General features: G+C 39.1%; 1 protein-coding gene across 5 annotated transcripts in view; it reads left to right on the top strand.

Annotated features, from left to right (window-relative positions):
• The window catches only part of UBR5 (ubiquitin protein ligase E3 component n-recognin 5), a 118,268-nt gene that overhangs the window by 88,532 nt on the left and 10,088 nt on the right, over positions 1–19,648 (top strand). For 4 of the 5 annotated variants that reach the window (XM_024572144.4, XM_024572143.4, XM_024572146.4 and 1 more), the window contains exons 36-52: positions 311–422; positions 1,416–1,547; positions 1,925–2,182; positions 2,716–2,984; positions 3,318–3,529; positions 5,769–5,999; positions 6,516–6,589; positions 8,013–8,185; positions 8,273–8,386; positions 9,023–9,243; positions 10,691–10,811; positions 10,895–10,993; positions 13,882–14,125; positions 15,552–15,663; positions 16,319–16,463; positions 17,396–17,526; positions 18,985–19,045. In XM_024572144.4, the coding sequence (XP_024427912.2) occupies positions 311–422; positions 1,416–1,547; positions 1,925–2,182; positions 2,716–2,984; positions 3,318–3,529; positions 5,769–5,999; positions 6,516–6,589; positions 8,013–8,185; positions 8,273–8,386; positions 9,023–9,243; positions 10,691–10,811; positions 10,895–10,993; positions 13,882–14,125; positions 15,552–15,663; positions 16,319–16,463; positions 17,396–17,526; positions 18,985–19,045 (2,709 nt within the window). The remainder of the gene's footprint in view (positions 1–310; positions 423–1,415; positions 1,548–1,924; positions 2,183–2,715; positions 2,985–3,317; positions 3,530–5,768; positions 6,000–6,515; positions 6,590–8,012; positions 8,186–8,272; positions 8,387–9,022; positions 9,244–10,690; positions 10,812–10,894; positions 10,994–13,881; positions 14,126–15,551; positions 15,664–16,318; positions 16,464–17,395; positions 17,527–18,984; positions 19,046–19,648) is intronic. The other variant, XM_045181538.3, reaches the window with a different exon arrangement.

Genomic DNA, 19,648 nt, shown 5'->3' with positions numbered 1-19,648 from the left:
ATGTATTTGAGGTAGAATACTGCATACGTGTTTTTTAGGTAACTTTTATAATGGCAGAAATTTTAGAAAACTTACACTCCACACAATTGTTATACTTCTAATTTTGAGGTTCTGGGTATAGGCAATAGTTAAAAACTTTGAGATAGGTCAACGTAATTTTTGGTAGCAAATTGTAACTAGCAAATAAAGAGTTTGATTCCCTTTATTTAGGGATCCTTGTGTTTCCATTTACTAACTGCTGTGGAGGGACATCGGCAGAGAAGTGGGTTTATATGTGCTTTGCTTGCCTACAAATAAGATTCTGGTTTAGGTTGAGGTGGTGGAGGGTGTGGCTGGAGAAGAGGATCATCACGATGAGCAGGAAGAACATGGGGAAGAAAACGCGGAGGCCGAGGGACAGCACGACGAGCACGATGAAGACGGTACGCAGGTGGTTTGAGAAGTTGCTCAGTACGAGTGAGCCAGACGCCTTGGCTTACAGGGAGGGACTGATACGGAGAAAAGCCCCATTTCGTGCAGAATGAGAAAGACAGGCAACATATTTCCTGCCAAGGGATTCTGTAGCATGTTTTTCAAATTTTAGGGAATAATGTGGTGTGTGTATACCCACATATACAAGTATACATATATAATATATATATAAAATAATTTATCCTCTTCTCTCTCTCTACCTTTTGGTTTGCCACTTCAGTTTTTTAAAGGCTTTAGAAATTAAAGTAATTTAACCATATTATATGATACTTGGAAATTGGAGAGAAGAAAAATGGCCCACAATGCCACCCATATACGCACAGTCTGTATTTCACTTACAGTTCTCCCCTGTGCTACCCCATTCCTTGCGTGTCTTAGATCCTTCATCTCTGTACATGAAAGTTTTGTGACTTTCTTCTTCACTTAAAATAGTCACTTTGGTCTTTTTGCTACACAGCCAATTTAGCCATTCTTTTCGGTAGCCATATGATGGAATTTTTGGAACCAGCTTTCTTGTGGTGTAACTGACATACAATAAATATATCATTGTGTGTGTTTTGATATGTGTATATACCGTGAAATATGAAGACTAGACATTTTTAACTTCCTTCCCCTTTTGTAAGCCCAGCATGTAAAACAGATGAGAATGAGGCAGTGGACCTAGCCCAGAGCGGTGCCCACTGGCCAGAGTCCTGCTCGACGCTTTTGTATGTAGGGCTCTGCAGGACGGACTTTGAATTGCTGTGGAAGAATCCACTGAGTACCATGGTTTTCCTAGGCATCCTTTTCCTGCGGAGTAGGCAGTTACGCTCACTGTAGTGTAGTTACCACTTCTCTCTGCCCTTTCTTCCCCTCTCACTTCCTTGGTTCCCTCCCTTATGGGACCCAGTCTGGATCCATAGTGAGTTTGTACTTCTCGTTTCTTATTTAAATGATTCTGCTAGGGAGTGACATGGAACTGGACTTGTTAGCAGCAGCAGAAACAGAAAGTGACAGTGAAAGTAATCACAGCAACCAGGATAATGCCAGTGGGCGCAGAAGCGTTGTCACTGCAGCAACTGCCGGCTCAGAAGCAGGTATGTTCCCTCTCGCGGCTTCCTTACTGATGCTCGGGCTGTGTGTGTGTCCAGCATGAACTTGTTAAACTGTACTCTGTATGCTGGGCACAAGGGTGACTAAACCTTTTTACACCTTTGTCCTTTTTCCTTAGAGATGTTAGTAAGGAAGGTATTATTTTAATGACTTTTGCTTTTCTGCTTTTTAAAAATGCATTTTAAGGTTCATTTAAAAGAGGTCTTTCCTAATTAAACTATTTTAGTGATGTGCTTTGGGACTGTTGAATATAGCCTGCCATTCTATTTAATACATATGTTTTCCTGAATGAGGGGTTACACTGTAGTTTTAAATATCAGCAAACTCACAGTGGTTTTGGTTTTAAAAATTAAAAATTTAGGTGCAAGCAGTGTTCCTGCATTCTTTTCTGAAGATGACTCACAGTCAAATGACTCGAGCGATTCTGATAGCAGCAGCAGTCAGAGTGACGACATAGAACAGGAGACCTTTATGCTTGACGAACCTTTGGAGAGAACCACGAATAGCTCCCATGCCAACGGTGCTGCCCAGGCTCCGCGCTCCATGCAGTGGGCTGTCCGCAACACCCAGCATCAGCGGGCAGCCAGCACAGCCCCTTCCAGCACATCCACGCCAGCAGGTGAGTCTGAAAACTTGGTATTCCTAAGAGTGCTTAATAGGTATTTTCAGAAAGTATGCATGTTTATCTAGAGAACAAATAGTTTCATAATAGTTTCCTATTGTTTTACTGAGGTCAAATATGAAAAGTTACTTATATAAGCTTATATATAGAAGGGTTTCTCAATTTTTGTAACACTGCTACCTTAGACTAAATAATTGTTTATAGTAATTGTGTGATGCAGGATGATTAGCTACATCCATTAGCAGCCCCTTGCCCTGGTGTGATGACCAAATATGTTGGCATATGTTACCAAATGTCACTCTTTTGTGGGGGCAGTGGCAAAATTGCCTCTAGTTGAGAACATTGTATTAATTCTTGTCTCCCTCATCATTCTCCTCCCTAAATTAGTGTGCCTTAAAAAGGTTTTTTTTTGCTATTACCACATTTGCAAATGCAATCAATCTTTTAGCTTTCTTAAACATATACAGTGTTTGAGAAACATCATTAACCACTGACATTAGCTTACTGTGCTTGTCCTTTTTTCTTTACAGCAAGTTCAGCAGGCTTGATTTATATCGATCCTTCGAACTTACGCCGGAGTGGTACCATCAGCACGAGCGCTGCAGCTGCAGCAGCTGCGCTGGAAGCTAGCAATGCCAGCAGCTACTTAACATCTGCAAGCAGTTTAGCCAGGGCTTATAGCATTGTCATCAGACAGATCTCAGACTTGATGGGCCTCATTCCTAAGTATAATCACCTAGTGTACTCGCAGATTCCAGCAGCTGTGAAATTGACTTACCAAGATGCAGTAAACTTACAGGTAGGAAACCACTGACAAGTGACTCATTCAGATACCAATTATGAGAATTCCAGTATATGGGAATTAACGTTACAAATATTTAAATGTTTACATAAACTACTACAGTAAGTCCTCGCTTAACATCGTGGATAGGTTCTGCGACTTTAAGCAAAAAGAAACCAATTTAACCCCAGGCTAATTGATATAAATAAGAGTTACATTCCTACAGCATCACATCAATGAACTGACATTATTTGAGGACCTGCTGTATATCAAATGTAACTTTATTTGGGTAGTTTTAACTATTTCAGTTTGGTTTTCACAGTTTTAACTATTTTAGTTTGGTCTTCATAGAACTATGTAGAAGAAAAACTTATACCCACTTGGAACTGGATGGTCAGTATTATGGATTCTACTGAAGCTCAATTACGTTATGGTTCTGCATTAGCATCTGCTGGTGACCCGGGACATCCAAATCATCCTCTTCATGCTTCTCAGAATTCAGCGCGAAGAGAGAGGATGACCGCACGAGAAGAGGCTAGTTTACGGACCCTTGAAGGCAGACGGTATGAAAGTCTTCGGGCGTGTTTATGTTTAGAGAGAGCCCTTGTGTTCTAGAAAGTGTTTTTTACATCAGACCTTGCTCTGTTGTGGAAGAGGGAGTAAACGCCTTACATTACTACTTTTTAAATTGTGTAGCTGAAGCAAAACAAATTAGTTATAAACCAGGCTATTTTTTAAAAAATTCATTTGTATTATAGGACTATACTACTAAATACGTGGTCATTTTTGAAGGAGTTGGTTTACATCCATGTCTTATTATTTCCAAGCTCCCCCTTCCCGCCCACCGCCCCACTTTCCCCCTTAAAAGGCACATATTTATGGAAAGACTTATTTGACCATGATTGAATATGAATTTTGTTTGTACTCGGGAGGGGGAAAGTCTGTGTAATTACTAATGCTACTCTGTGGTTTTTCAAATCACTTTTATTTTTCTACCTTCTCCAACCTGCTGAATCATAAAGAACATTTCTTTGTGGATCTGTTTTCTACTCAGTTACAAAATGACCGTTTTCAGGACTAAGAGTCAGATCAAACGTTGGTCAGTAAAACAGCGGCCATGCCGTACGGCGGAAGCGTCTGAGCCCAGAGTCAGAGTCCTGGGCTTTGCTTCTAGCTCTGGCTCAGGCTACACAGCCTTGCTTCTTGTGGGGGGGATCATAAAGGGGGAAAGACAGGGGTCTAGGAGACTGCCTGGGAAACTTAACAAGACCACAGTAGGAGCCTATAGGAGAGGTAATAGTTGCTGAACGAAAGTGGGGCAGTAAAGGTCAGGAAGGGGAGAGAGCGGCTTTGAACTCAGGTGAACAGAATTGAAGGCCTTGCTGAGGGATGGAGCAAAAAGAAGCAGAAATTACTTTTAGATTTAGACTTTGATTCTGAATAATAGCAAAATAAAGAGAAAATCTTAGAGGAGTGGACTGTACATACTTGCTTTTTGAACTTGTTGAGAACTGCAAGAGAATGCAAAACTGAATGCTTGGCAGAGAGATCTGGGGCAAAGATAGGATTTTGGAGGCATCACCTTTCCTGCCCGAGGAAGCCTGCTCCACAGACAGGCGCAGGCCTTGCCTTCATTAGGCTGGTCTACCCTGAAGAACAGTTTTAAAAAGATCTTCATTGATGACATGGTTCTTCATTTTCTATTGCTCTCGCTGTAATGTAACAGCTTTATTGAGGTACAATTCATATACCATATAATTAGCCCATTTAAAGTGTATAGTTGCATAGTTTTGAGTATATTCAGAGCTGTGCACAACCATCACAATTAATTTTGGAATACTTGATGTCCACAAGAAATTCTATGCCTATTAGCAGTCATCCCTCCCATTTTCTCCTACCTTCCAACCCTCAGCAACCACTGATGTCCTCCTCTCTGTCTCTAGAGATTTGCCTATTCTGGACATTGCACATAGATGGAATCGTATATGTGGTCTTTTGTGTCTGGCTTCCTCTGCTTAGCATAATGGTTTTAAGGTTCATCCATGTTGTTATGCAAAGAGCTGAGGCCTGAAAAAAACCTCAGCATACTGCTTGCCAATTCCAAAGAAGCGACCCAGAGGACTAGCTGCGAAAGACATGGGTTGTTAGGAATTAACATGTGCCCTGGTGGTGGCTGGCCAGTGAAGGTTTCTGCAACACAGGCTTTCCAGCACAGGGTTATGTAGAGTACAGAAAACGAAGCAGACAGGGCATGGGGAGGGAGGTGTGGGGGGAGGGTACTTGCTCACATGCAGCTGTGTGAGATCCAAACGTTAGCTGTTTTTCAGTTGTTTAGGGTCCAAGCTCACAACTATAAGCAGTTTCTCTTTGGCTATTTCCTGACCAGGGAGCTGGCCAGGCTCACAAGGTCAGTCCTGCAGTCTTACAGATGGCGTTTATCATATTTTCACAGAACAACAGCTTGTTCTGTGGATATATCGCCCGAGAGCTTATTAAAAATGCAGATTTCGGGGCCCTACGCCAGACCTACTGAAACTGTGGGGTGGGCAAACTGTTTTACCAAGCCCCCAGGTGATTCTGATGGATGCTGAAGTTTGAGACCATTGTCTTAGGGAAGGAGTTCTGCTGGCCCAAGGATACTGGAATTCCTTTTCTATATGAAAGATCTAAAGCAGAGCCATGGCCTGAGTGGGTTTGTATTTATGGATAGACTGAGTACTTAATTTTGCATATTTATGATGATGGCAAACTTCATATTTGTGTTCTTTTTGTAAACACTTCCATTTCTTTTTATTTCCGTAGACGTGCCACATTGCTTTCTGCCCGCCAAGGAATGATGTCTGCTCGAGGGGACTTCCTAAACTATGCTCTGTCTCTGATGCGGTCTCATAATGATGAGCATTCTGACGTCCTTCCAGTTCTGGATGTTTGCTCACTGAAGCATGTAGCGTATGTTTTTCAAGCTCTTATATATTGGATTAAAGCAATGAATCAACAGACAACATTGGATACACCCCAACTAGAACGCAAAAGGTATCCGTACTTGCCACGAGGTTGGTTTAAGAAATACTTACTTGCTCAGTGTGGTCTTCATTAGTACATTGTTGATTTTTGGAGTAAGGAGAACAGCATTGCAAAACATAAATAGTGTAGGAACATACTATGTAGGAAAGTGGGCTCGAGTGTATCCAGCCTTCCACCATAGCTACTTCTCACTTAGAACAGGAAGCCTGAGAATTCAGTTAAGCTTTATGTTTGAGATAGTTTGACCTCTGGTAGATCATGTTTTCTATTAGAATTGATGTAACCACTCACTGTTTCTTGGTGTGATTAGCTTTTTACTTCTGTTTAAGTCTGTTTTATAATTGTAGTACATTTATCTGGTTAGTCTACCATTCCCAGAGTCTGAAACTTTATCACAGTGTTTGAAATTGGTTAACTACTTAACAAAGCTATTCAGTGTTTTTTTGCTTGTAGTTCCCATCATCTTCGCTTCTGTTCAGAGTAGACAAATATTTCATGTAAAACGAATCGTTTGTCTTTTTAAAGGACACGAGAACTCTTGGAGCTGGGTATTGACAACGAAGACTCGGAACATGAAAATGATGACGACACCAATCAAAGTTAGTGCACAGCACACCTGCTAGTCTGCTTCAGGAAGTGGCTGCCTCAGTAGTTCCCCCTCCAGCTTTTTAACTCCATTATTTTCTGTCTGGGTGGGAATTTCTCTTTTCTTCTCTGTGTCCCATTTTGCACCTTTTCTGTCCATCTTTCCTTACACATTCCTGCATTATTTGCTTCATAAATAAGGATGATTAACGGAATGTTATGAACTTTTCAACAATCAGTGTTTTTTCTGCATAATCTTTATATCTCTCCTATACATTTCTCTCAGTTGGAGGTGTACCTTTACTCTTAAGTCAAGTGTAGGCATTACATTAAAATCTTAGCAGAATGTTTGTTAATTTTTTTAAATAGAAAGTTTTCTTTTTCAAAATTAATAGTTTATTTGTTTATTTTTAGAGGGGGTGGGAGGGAGAAAGTGAGGGAGAGAAACATCAATGTGTGGTTGCCTCTACGCACTCCCAACTGGGGACCTGGCCTGCAACCCAGGCATGTGCCCTGACTGGGAATCAAACCAGTGACCCTTTGGTTCCTAGGTCGGCACTCAGTCCACTGAGCCACACCAGCCAGGGCTCTTTGTTAATATTGTTGCAAAATAGATTTAGTCAAGAAAATGAGAAATACCAATTATAACTCCAAAATACCACACTCTAACAGTTAATGCAATAAAAAAAAAAATCCAAACTCAAGACATTTTTGGGATCTTCTGTAGTCTATTTGTAGTTTTCAGCTGTTATTTCAAGTGGAATTAAAATTTTTTTTAAATGGTGTCAGATAGTCCACTTGAGTCTTACTATAATAAGCTAGAACTCTTAGTTAGCCCCGGAAGAGACAACTGACCTAACTGGGAGTTTCGAGAACCCAGCCGCCGCTTACTGATGTTCTCACAGCACACTTGAAGCGCTGCTCAGAATTGCGCATGAGTCAGTGTGCTGACTCCCATCAGGGTTCATAAGTGCCCAGAGATTTCCTTGTTTATCTTACAGAGGAAGCAAATGCTCAGATTTCAGCCTCTGACCATCCCCTCCTTTTGGAGTCATATATGAGCCAGGTCCCAAATATGCTTAGGAATCTACCTATATTCAGATCTAAATCTCTAGAGAGATAAAGGAGAGGCTGTGGGAAACTTCTGTCTAATACAAAATGGAGCAATATTTGTTACAGCCAGTATTTTTGGGGCAAATTTTTGTTATTTAAAAGACATAACATAAAATTTACCATTGTAACCTTTTAAACTGCTAATATTTTAAATTATCACTTTAAAATATCAAAATTTTGGAGTATTAACTGGTTTTTGAGTGGCATTCAAATTTATAAAGTGGTAATGAGGATTTTGGATTGAGCAGATGAAGATATTTTTAATCCTTTCCATGAATTAAATGATTTTTCTAAAAACCAAACATTTTATCTCTTTATGTTTAGGTGCTGCTTTGAATGATAAGGATGATGACTCTCTTCCTGCAGAAACTGGCCAAAACCATCCATTTTTCCGACGCTCGGATTCCATGACATTTCTTGGGTGTATACCCCCAAATCCATTTGAAGTGCCTCTGGCTGAAGCCATCCCCTTGGCTGATCAGCCACATCTGTTGCAGGTAATTTAAATGAACTGGTCTTAAGGTTTCTTTTTAATTGACTTTATTTTTTTCAAGTGTAACTAGAATATTTCTGCTAAATTCCAGCCAAATGCTAGAAAGGAGGATCTTTTTGGCCGTCCAAGTCAGGGTCTTTATTCTTCATCTGCCAGTAGTGGGAAATGCTTGATGGAGGTTACAGTGGATAGAAACTGCCTTGAGGTAAGATAGTAAAAATCTTTCTAATACAGTATTTGTGAATGAGCACTTGTGCCCAGCATCCAGGTTTTTGAAGATGCATTAATTCAGAATATTATATTTCCCCAAATAATAGAAATACCAGGAATTTCTGTTTTATGACAATAAAAGGAGTTCCAGCTGTCTCATTAGCCTGTGTTGAGACGGACTTGCGCTGTATCAGGTTACTGTTTCCCGTGCACTGTCTCAGTCTTTATAGCCATGTTGGGTAGAAAACATTGCTATCTTGATTTGGTGGGTAATAAATTGACATTTGGGGAAGATTTCATAAATTTCAGGTGGGAATGTCTGTCGTTATATAGCTAGTTAAATAAAAGATCTAGATCCTAGATAACTGTCTGATTTGAGAGCCTAAGATTATACTTTACTGTTTCTCTAGTGAAAAAGTAACAACATACTTAAGAGCAGGGATAGAAGAAATTTAGTTGAATATTTTATTATGTAAATGATAAAGGGAAGGTTTGAAAGTGCAAAAGAGACTTAAGTAAACACAGATATTACAAAGATTCTTTCAGAAGTTCTTGTTGACTGCTGTGGTAAATGCACTGGAATTGGTGGTCAGTTTTTAAGTGTGTAACTTTTAAGTGTAAAAATTCATAGGTTCTTCCAACTAAAATGTCCTATGCTGCCAATTTGAAAAATGTAATGAACATGCAAAATCGGCAAAAAAAGGAAGGGGAAGAACAGAACATAGTGCCAGAAGAAGCCGAGAGTTCAAAACCAGGGCCATCTGCTCATGACCTTGCCGCGCAGCTGAAGAGCAGTTTACTGGCCGAAATAGGGCTGACCGAAAGCGAAGGGCCGCCTCTCACATCTTTCAGGTATTTGTTCAGTGAGGGTAGTTTTCTCTGTTTATTACTTTCAGGCTGTTATATAATTGTTGTAAGAATGTTTACTTAGATATTTTATAATTTTATTTGTCTCTAATAAAATTAAACGTTGTTTTTGTGTTCTCGTAGGTTAGAAGCAGATATTTAAATAATAAATATGGGTTTGGGGATTTTTTTTGTGACTATGTTGTCATTGATTGGCATTATAATTTTCTCCTTACTATTGAGGAAATTCTAACACCATGTTTTTAATGTTTAGTACTGAGTTAAAGTATATATATCTATGTGTGTGTGTGTGTATATATATGTATATATATATAAATATATATCTGTCAAATAGCCAATTATAGATTTATTATCAGCAGCTCCACTAAGGGCGGGGCATCAGAACAACTAGAAAGAGGTTTCTAGATTTGTGGCTGTCACACTTACTTAGGCTGCTTAGCCAGGTCCACAGTTGGTAATTCTCTTTCTTGAGGTAGATTCTTCGCTTTGCCAATGAAAATTTGCCAGTAAACACTGTAGCTCAATATGACTAATCACCAGATGATTTGTTGCTGCTTCATACTGTTTTTTGTTTACATGATGTCATATTATATTTTTGCTTAGGAGGAATTAAAGCTGGTTTAGGAAGTTCTATACACTGTACATGGTCTAAAAACCATAAAGGCAAGGAAGAATTATGGACTGGGTGGCCCAGGCGTCCTAGAGGTAGCTTGGCTTGAGCTGAGACAGAATGGGTAGAAGCAGTTAGATTGATGGAGAGAAGAAGGAGAGGTAGGGAGACGAGTTAGAAAACTGTTGTTAGTTCTGTGTCAGTGGTAAATGGGGGGGGGGGGGCAGGGATGAAGTAGAATATTGCCTTTCGGGATGAAAGAAAATCATGGAAAGGAAGAGAAGCTCTTTAGGACTTGATCACTCTGGAGGAACTGGGGGGAAGAAAAGTTAGAATCGGTTTCGTGTTGCGCGTAGTGGGGAAGTAGATGTTTCTACTGAAAGAAGTCAGGAGGCAATATCATTGTAATGAGAGGCCATGTGCAGTTTTACCGTTTTGACTTGGAGTATCATAGGAGTGATTATGTCAACGCAGTGGAAATTCTGGCTTATTGTGGAATGGGAAGTAGAGAGGGGTCTGGGAGTCACCTAGATGGAGACAGACATTGTACTTGAAGGAGAGGAGGTCAAATGAATGATGGAGGTATGAGGCAGCTTGGGTATATATCGTTAAATAAAGGACAGAGGGGAAAATGGAGTAAAAATGAGATGTCCTGTGAGGAACAAGTAACTATAGAAAGTTCTCCACTAGAGAAGATGTGGCTTGAAGTATTTAAAACCTCAGAAAATCAAAAGACCAAGTAAATTACTGTCATTGGTCAAAAGTCAGAAAGTTTTAGAGTTGGCTAAATCACTTCCCATTCTCCCCTTAAACCGCCCCCAGGCCCCAGTGCAGCTTCATGGGAATGGTCATTTCCCACGACATGCTGCTCGGACGCTGGCGCCTTTCGTTGGAACTGTTCGGCAGGGTGTTCATGGAAGATGTCGGAGCAGAACCTGGATCCGTATGTATTTTCAGCACTTTAAATTCTATTTTGTCTATAAGAACGTATTCCAGAGAATAATTCTCTCATGCATTTTTTTTAAGATCCTAACCGAATTGGGTGGTTTTGAGGTAAAAGAATCAAAATTCCGTAGAGAAATGGAAAAACTGAGAAATCAGCAGTCAAGAGATTTATCACTAGAGGTAAAGGTATTCAGATTTTCTTATACTATACCTACAGTATGCCATTTATATGAAGTATACAAACAAAAATTAACAATCCTGCTTAGGGATATATGCTGTGTAACTCAAAGTTTAAAGAAAATAAATGGTAATTACCAAACTCAGAGTAGTGGCGCTCTCTGGCAGTTAGTTTCCCAGCATCCTCTAGGGATGATCAGTGAGGGTTTTTTTAAGTGTCATTAGGAACACATGGATTTAAATGTCTTTGATGTGTTTCTTGTCGTTGAGGATATTATTCCAATGGATGCTGAGATAGTCTCTTTTTTGGCTAGTAGGAGTCTGGTTCCTTTTTGGCTCCTGAGTCCTTTTGACGTGACTCCAACAATCTTGGATAACTTCCTTAGTTTTTGGCATATCTCATCAAGTCTATTTCCTGTCACAGACCTACTTAGGTCAGCCATTTCTTCAAGAAGCCCTTATTCTTTTTAGTAGGGAATTGTATTCTGACTTTACAATCTAATGTGGGTTGCTCACTGCCTCCTAGATTGGTCATTGCTTCTAGGCTTTTTTAGTGGAGGGAGGTAGGAAACGCTCCTTACCAAAAAAAGAAGAAGAAGAAGAAAATTATCTCATAAATTCATACTGATAATCTCAATGAAATCACAGACGAAGGACCCACAAGGTGGTTTTGTTTATTTTCACCTTAGTTTTTATCTCCTTTCTTCCAAACTGAATATCCAAATCCCCAACAATGCTAATAAAACCCCTTATTTGCTTTTATGCCACAGCACACACTCAACAGTCTTACAGTCATGATGTCAACACTACCACAAAATGATTGTTGAAAATGGCTTAAGATTCGCAGTTTTTTGTCCTTAGAGTGTATTGTGTTGGAGATGTATGGTCACGTTACTTTATTTTAAAGTTAATTGAAATAATTTGTATCTGTGTGGTTTTTGCTACTATCTCCATAAAATTAGGACATTTTGTTTCATTTTGCTTTCAGTTTTTAGGGATTACTTTTTTCCTTTTTTTCATTTAGTTCTTTTATTTCCTAATTAATGTAAAATATCTACAGTGTTGCAAGGTCAATTACACAAAGAAGATGTATGTATTCAGAGAAACCTAGTTTCCATTCCTATTTTTGTTTCTTTACAATGTACTCCACCTTTCAAGGCCTTTCTTTTGTTGTTTCATTTTGTTTTCCTTTTAAATTATATTTGGATTATGCTATTACAGTTGTCCCAAATTTTCCCCCTTTGCCCCTCCCCTACCTGCACCCCCCATTCCCTCAGGCAGTCCCCACCCCTTACAGGATTCACGCTTGTAAGTTCTTTGGCTACTCCATTTCCTATACTGTACTTCACATCCCCATGGCTGTTCTGTAACTGCCTATTTGTACTTTTTAACCCCCTCCCATCTGTCAGCCATCAAAACACTCTCTGTATCCATGATTCTGTCTCTGTTCTTCTTGTTTGCTTAGTGTGTGATTTATATTTAGATCCAACTGTTGATAGGTATATGTTTATTATTACCATTTTGTTGTTCACAGTTTTGATCTTACTTTTTCTTAAACAAGTCCCTTCAATATATCATGTAATAATGGTGTGGTAATGATAAACTCCTTTAGTATTTTCTTGTCTGGGAAGCGTTTTATCTGCCCTTCGATACTAAATGATAGCTTTGCTGGGTAGAGCAAGCTTTTCACGACTTTGAGTATTTCTTGCCAATCCCTTCTAGCCTGCAAAAGTTTTTTTGAGAAATCAGCTGACAGTGTTATGGGAACTCCCATGTAGGTAACTAACTGCTTTTCTCTTGCTGTTTTTAAGATTCTCTCTTTGCATTTAAGCTTTGGTATTTTAATTATGGTGTGTCTTGGAGTGGGCCTATTTGCATCCATCTTGTTTGGGACTCGCTGTGCTTCCTGGACTTGCATATCTATTTCCTTCACCAAATTAGGGAAGTTTTCTTTCATTCTTTTCTCTAACAGATTGCCAGTTTCTTGTTCTTTCTCTTCTCCTTTTGGCACCCCTGTGATGTTGGAACACTTGAAGTTGTCCTGGAGCCTCCGTACACTATCTTTGTTTTTTGGACTCTTCTTGTTTTTTAAAGATTTTATTCATTTATGTTTAGAGAGAGGGGAAGAAAGGGAGAAAGAGAGGGCAAGAAACATCAATATGTGTTTGCCCCTTGTGCACCCTGCACTGGGGAATTGAACCAGTGACCCTTTGGTTCGCAGGCTGGCACTCAATTCACTGAGCCACACCCTCCAGGACTCTTCTTATGCTTCTCAATTGGTGGTTTTTTGCTTCCTTATGTTCCAAATCACTGATAGGATTCTTGGCTTCCTCCATTCTACAGCAGATTTCCTGTAAATTGTTCTTTATTTCAATTAGTATGTCCTTTGTTTCTGACTGGATCTTTTTGGTGCTGTTGAGGTCCTCTTAAGTTCCTTGAATAACCTTATAACCAATGTTTTGAATTGTGCATCTGATAGATTGCTCATCTCCATTTTGTTTAGTTCTTTTTCTGGAGTTTTAATCTGTTCTTTCTTTTGGGCCACGTTTCTTTGTCTCCTCATTTTGGCAGCTTCCCTGAGTTTGTTTCTTTGTGTTAGGTAGAGCTGCTATGGCTCCCCGCCTTGGTAGTGTGGCCTCAGGGACTATGTGTCTGGTAGGGTCCAGTGGCACAGCCTCCCCTATCACCCAAGCTGATTAGTTGAGGCGTGCCCTTTGAAACAGAAAACTTTGTGTGCTTTAGAAATGTGTAAGTTTCTGAAAACCCAGATCACTTTGTAATTATTTAAATTGTCAAAAAAAAAGGTAAAATTAGATTTTCAGATTTTACATAGAAAGTTTTCGGGGTGGTTTCCAACACTGAATTCCCTCCTTTCTGGTATGTTTCAATAGGTCGATCGGGATCGAGATCTGCTTATTCAGCAGACCATGAGGCAGCTTAATAACCACTTTGGCCGAAGATGTGCTACAACACCAATGGCCGTTCACAGAGTAAAAGTCACATTTAAGGATGAGCCAGGAGAGGGCAGCGGGGTAGCACGAAGTTTTTACACAGCCATCGCGCAAGCATTTTTGTCAAATGAAAAATTGCCAAATCTAGATTGTATCCAAAATGCCAACAAAGGCACTCATACAAGTAAGTACTCTACAGATTACAAGCATCATACAGTACTTTCCTTGTTTGATTGATACAGTGATAATCATGGTTACATTTGTGCTTTCGTTCTAGGTTATGATTCAGTCTTGTTTGAAGTACTCTGATCCACAGATTAGTACTTTTTACTGCCATGTTTACTTTCCATAACCTTTATGTTTCTGAGTTTCTCATCTCAGTTGTTACAGGTTTGGGAGTGGAGTTTGTAAGATCCATGGCAACTTAAAACATTCACCAAGCAGAGTGCAGTATTTTCCACTCCTGTATTACATTGGTACGGATACCTGAGAAGAAAATACTGTTCTCTACAGCAGTGCTATTAGAAGTGTGATTTGTGGAGTTGCTACTGGCTCCCAGTGAGATAATGGAGCCTGCAACTAAGTGTAAATTGGTTGATGCTATGTCACTCACCTCACTGTTCAATAGAGCAGGACTGGTTTTTGATGGTAAGATTTCTGTTGACATTCTGGTGCAAGCTCTTTACCTCCTCTGGGGATCAACACGTTGGGCTTGGAACTCTTGCCTAATTTTCAGGATTACAATTCGCAAAGTAAAATGTGTGTGAAAATTTCAAAAGCCTTAAATAGGTGAAAATTGGTGATTCGTGTAAAGTAGGGGCAGAATATTTTCAGTTTTGTAGGATGATGAATAAAGTAATTGAGGGAGAGGGAATTACTAAGAAAATCCCGTATTTTGCCCAGACTGTAGAAAGATGGTCAAATCTCAGTTCTCAAATGATTTAGTTTCAAACAATTCGGTTCTTGACCACGTTGTGCATGGAAAAAATGTCTCAGTTGTCTAACAGAGCTTCGGGTCTTGATTCTGAACACGACAGTCCTTTCATGGTGATACTTGTGTGATCAGTCACACATTTCTCAGGTGGCACAGAAGATTCGGTTTTCGAGCAAATTGCTTCTCAAACAATTTTCCGGAATAAATGAAGTTGGAGAACCCAGATTCCACTGTATTTTATTGCAGTTCTGTAAAACCACTACCATACAGGCTGAATGAGCTCTAGGAAGGATTGAGGATGCGTACCCTAGCCTTACATCATTAGTTTCACCTAGTTTTAAAACCAAGTACTAATAATAGAGAAGAGATTCAAATACGGTTCTAATTCTGTAAGAAATCTCAGCATTATTTATGGTGAAAGTAACATAACTCCGGTTGCTACATATTGTTCTACAGCTTTGATATGACAAGGGGAAAATTCATTAAACAAATACTGAGTGAACATCCATTACATGCTAGATACATTAGGGAGAGTGAGAGAGAGGCACTAACACGGATCGTGAGGAAGATGAGCTAAGGCTGCCATGTCTTACTGTTTCGTCTTGTCCTCACTGTGACTTTAAAGTCATTGTATTTACATTCATGTAAACAAAGTGTATTTCCTATTTCCTTCCAGGTTTAATGCAGAGATTAAGGAACAGAGGAGAGCGGGACCGGGAAAGGGAGAGAGAAAGGGAAATGAGGAGGAGCAGTGGCTTGCGAGCAGGTTCTCGGAGAGATCGGGACAGGTAAGATAATTTTGTAACCTCTTTGGATGAGTTGAAGGTAGGCCTGTAAATAAAAGAATCTCAATTATAGACTATTTTTTTAAATAAAATGAAAGTTAATATTTGCATGTATACATAATAACTAAAAATAGTCTGTTATTAAAATGTTCTTTAAAAACTCAAGGGCAGTTGAATTATATTTGCTTTTTATTTATCTCTCCGAAGTTCTTAATTTTTTTAAACTTCTATTAACTTCATAACATCCTTAAGTTTGTTTTAAAATTATAAATGTGGCAATTATGTTATTTAAAGCTTTTAATTTTTCTCCTGTTAGGATGATTGGCATTTTACTTTTGACTAAAATCTCTAGGAATTATGGGTAGGCTCTTGATTATGGTATTTTAAGGGCTTACTCCCTTGGAATCAAATTGAACTATGTATAGTCCCATTGAACTATGTATAGGTTGTGAATAGTCTATGTATAGACTTTCAAGTGACAAAATGTAGATAATCTTTATTTCTCAACTGTCATCTGTTTAGCCATTTCACCACCTTGGTGTGCCATATCTGGACCAACTTACATGCTCTGGTTTTCTAACCTCATTACTAGTTGTGCTGATACTTTCATTTTGCAGACAGAGGAAATGAAGTCATAATGGCTTTGTTCTTCTTTCAGAGACTTTAGAAGACAGCTTTCCATCGACACTAGACCCTTCAGACCAGCCTCTGAAGGGAACCCTAGTGATGACCCTGATCCTCTGCCAGCACATCGTCAGGCACTTGGAGAAAGACTCTATCCCCGTGTACAAGCGATGCAACCAGTATGTACAGTGCACTTAGCTGCCACTTAACTGGCTGTGCAGCATTTTTGTTTTTGAATGAAAGTTGGTGTTTTTAGAGTTGTCAGCTCCTTGCAAGCCTTGTGATTAAGGACTGTGGTAAGAAAGAAGCTTAGGAGGGAACGTGTTTGCTGGAGGGTAACTGTATAGCTTGAAGTCTGTTTGGTTTTCCCACCTATGCTGCCTTGGCATTCTACCTGTGCTAAAAAAATTCTCTGTCCATTGTATTTATTTGTACCCTTATTTGCATAAATTGTTACATTCTAAAGCAGATTTTTATCTGTTATCAACCTGTAGCTAGAATACATTGCAAATATTGTACTTTACTGCTGATAAGTATTGCAAGATTTTTATTTTGAATGTTCCGTCAGAGGTTTCTTTTATAATATGAAACAAACTGGTCGTGATTTTTGTCTGTCTTTATACATAACTCTATGTATGATACAGCAAAAGAATAATAAAACTGAGAAACCCAATTATATTTCTTTCAGTAAATCCTTAGCCTCTAATTTAGGCATCTTTTTCTCTCTCCTTCCTCCTTCACTTCTTCCTACCCCTCTCTTTTTTCTAACCTAAATGAAAGAAATGTTTCTGGCTCCCTGATAGGAAATAAAAACATGGAAATCGAGTATTTGTATGTTTACTCATAAATATCTAAAGCATTACAAAAAGGCTTGCCATACAAATATTAAATGAGCTTTAATAAGACTGTGCTAGTGCATGGACTATTCATTCCTTACCGAAGTTCTGTATAATTGAACTTCTAGTTTAATAAAATACCCTATTGGTTCAGAAATTTCTGAATTGTTATCTAAGTTTCTTATATATTTTTTCTTTTTTGCAGTTAGGGGTAAGATTGATTTATTAGAGGTTTCAGAGAGTAGGGGCAATTAACATTTATTCATCATTTACAGGCATTTGCAAGTAAAATCACTGGCATGTTGTTGGAATTATCCCCAGCCCAGTTGCTTCTCCTTCTAGCAAGTGAAGATTCCTTGAGAGCAAGAGTGGATGAGGCCATGGAGCTCATTATTGCGCATGGACGGTAATGTGTACAGTTGGGAAGGCATTTCTGTTTCGGCATCAGCTACTTTATTAGGAGGATGTGGATGCCACCATATCTTAGAATTTATACTGTGCAGCACAAGACTTCAGAAGGCTTTTTAAGAGATGGCTTAAAATCCATGATTGAGACAGCTGAGTTTCATATGTATTACAAAGAGTTTTAGCAGTCCCTTCTGTACATGATATTTAGAAATTGTAAGAAGTACCTCTCAAATTATCCATTGGGATACTCCTCATGGCAGAAACCAAAAACCTTAAGGAATTGGGGTGTAATCCCTAAGTTCTTGTCATAAGCATGCAGTTTCATTTAGGCCTCCTTATTTATCTTACTCCATGCAAGTTTTTGCTTTCCCATTGTGTAATATAGTTGTTTCAGTATAAAAGTGTTATTTTAAACCCTTCTTCTTCCAAGCTGACAAATGACATTAGGAAGATACGCCTTCTGTCCTGTGATATCCACTTGGAGGCTTTGAGGTGTTCGTTATTTTAGATGAAAAATCTTTTTTTCTTCCTAGTCATGAGGAACTTGGATTACAGATGGGAAGCAGAGAGGTTAAGCCCTGGAACTAACAGTCACTTCCCCTGTGCCAGAGACTTTGAGTGGACCAAGCCAAAGACCATTGCTAGAAGTTTTATTTTCTTTGCTATTACTATTTTTCTTCTAGACTTGGTGTCCTATTGTATCCTCTTTCATGTCTCTGGAGGTATTAACACACTGATACAGCTCAGACTATTGGGAAAGTTGAGAGAATATACATACTTGATAAGAGTTTTTGTAAATATGTGTAAGGTTTGCTAATTTAGTAGTGTTTTCTATGTAATGCAAATAATATATAATATTGACTGCTTTCTTCACCTAATTTTATGGAGTGAACAGTAAAGTTATTTATTAATATTCTGGAATAATACACTACAGAATTTAATTCCACCTAATGAACAGACTGAACTAACAAGCAACATAGAGACAGACTCATAGACAGAGAGCAGGCGGACAGCTCTGGAGGAGGGATGGGAGTGGAGGGATCGAGCCACAAGGAAGAAGGACCATGGACAACAGTGTGGTGGTGGTCGGGGGTGGCATAAGAGGGATAAACGGTAATGGAAAAAATACAACACAAAAGAAATAATTTTTTTTTTAAAGAATTTAATTCCTATTGTAATTGCTTTCTGAACATTTTCCTGTTCTTCACAATGCTCCCCAAGCGTAAGTCTCAGCACCCCTATGAAGACCACATTTATTGTCTTACACTTTAGCTCATTATCTTGAATCATAGATGGAACGTCTAGTGCTTTTTTGTACGTATTACTGACTTCTCGGCATTGAGACTAGTAAGTGCCCCAGATAAATTCATACAAATTTGAATTCAAATGTTTTTTCTACACTAAATTTGAGAAGTTTCAGTTGTCTGGAATGCGAAAGGCTTTTTATTTGTTTTAGGGAAAACGGAGCTGATAGTATCCTGGATCTTGGATTATTAGACTCCTCAGAAAAGGTACAGGTAAGAGATATTTTGTACGTATGCTAGTAATGAGCACTTGGAATCTCAATTACAGAAAGGGAGGAAAGCCATATAACTGAAATGCTTGGCTATAGTAGGAAAAAACAAAGGTAGATGTCATATACAGATTCCAGTAATAAGATTGGTTTTAATTAGGGCTCAGTGTAACCCTACTCACTGGCTGCCTCCATTTGAGCACAGCCTGAATTAAGCTTTAATTTAGAGATGTCATGAATTAGTAGCAGAGAAGGAGAGGCAATATGGAATCCTAGAGCCTGTTCCTCAAAGAAGTGGTGAGTGTCAAAGCAGCAGACAGTGTGCCATACAGTATAGCAGTTAGAAAGGCTTTTTAGGGCACGGTGCATTCCGTTCTTCAACTACCTGAGAACTTCGCTGTCAGCCAAGATGGAGCAACCCCAGTATCTTATCTCTTTCACTGCTTACGACTAAAAACTCTGGACAAAATACAGAACAGAATTGCCTGGGGATCCTGAAAAGTAAATAGTAGCAGGCAGATTGGAGAGGGAAATCAAAACCTGAAAAACAATTGGTATGTCATTGTTTCAAGGAGGGCAGAGTAAAGCTGATTACCGTTACCCCATC

The sequence above is a fragment of the Desmodus rotundus genome, chromosome 8 (assembly GCF_022682495.2).
Source record: "Desmodus rotundus isolate HL8 chromosome 8, HLdesRot8A.1, whole genome shotgun sequence".
NCBI lineage: Eukaryota > Metazoa > Chordata > Mammalia > Chiroptera > Phyllostomidae > Desmodus > Desmodus rotundus.
This window is presented reverse-complemented; position numbering and strand designations above follow the sequence as displayed.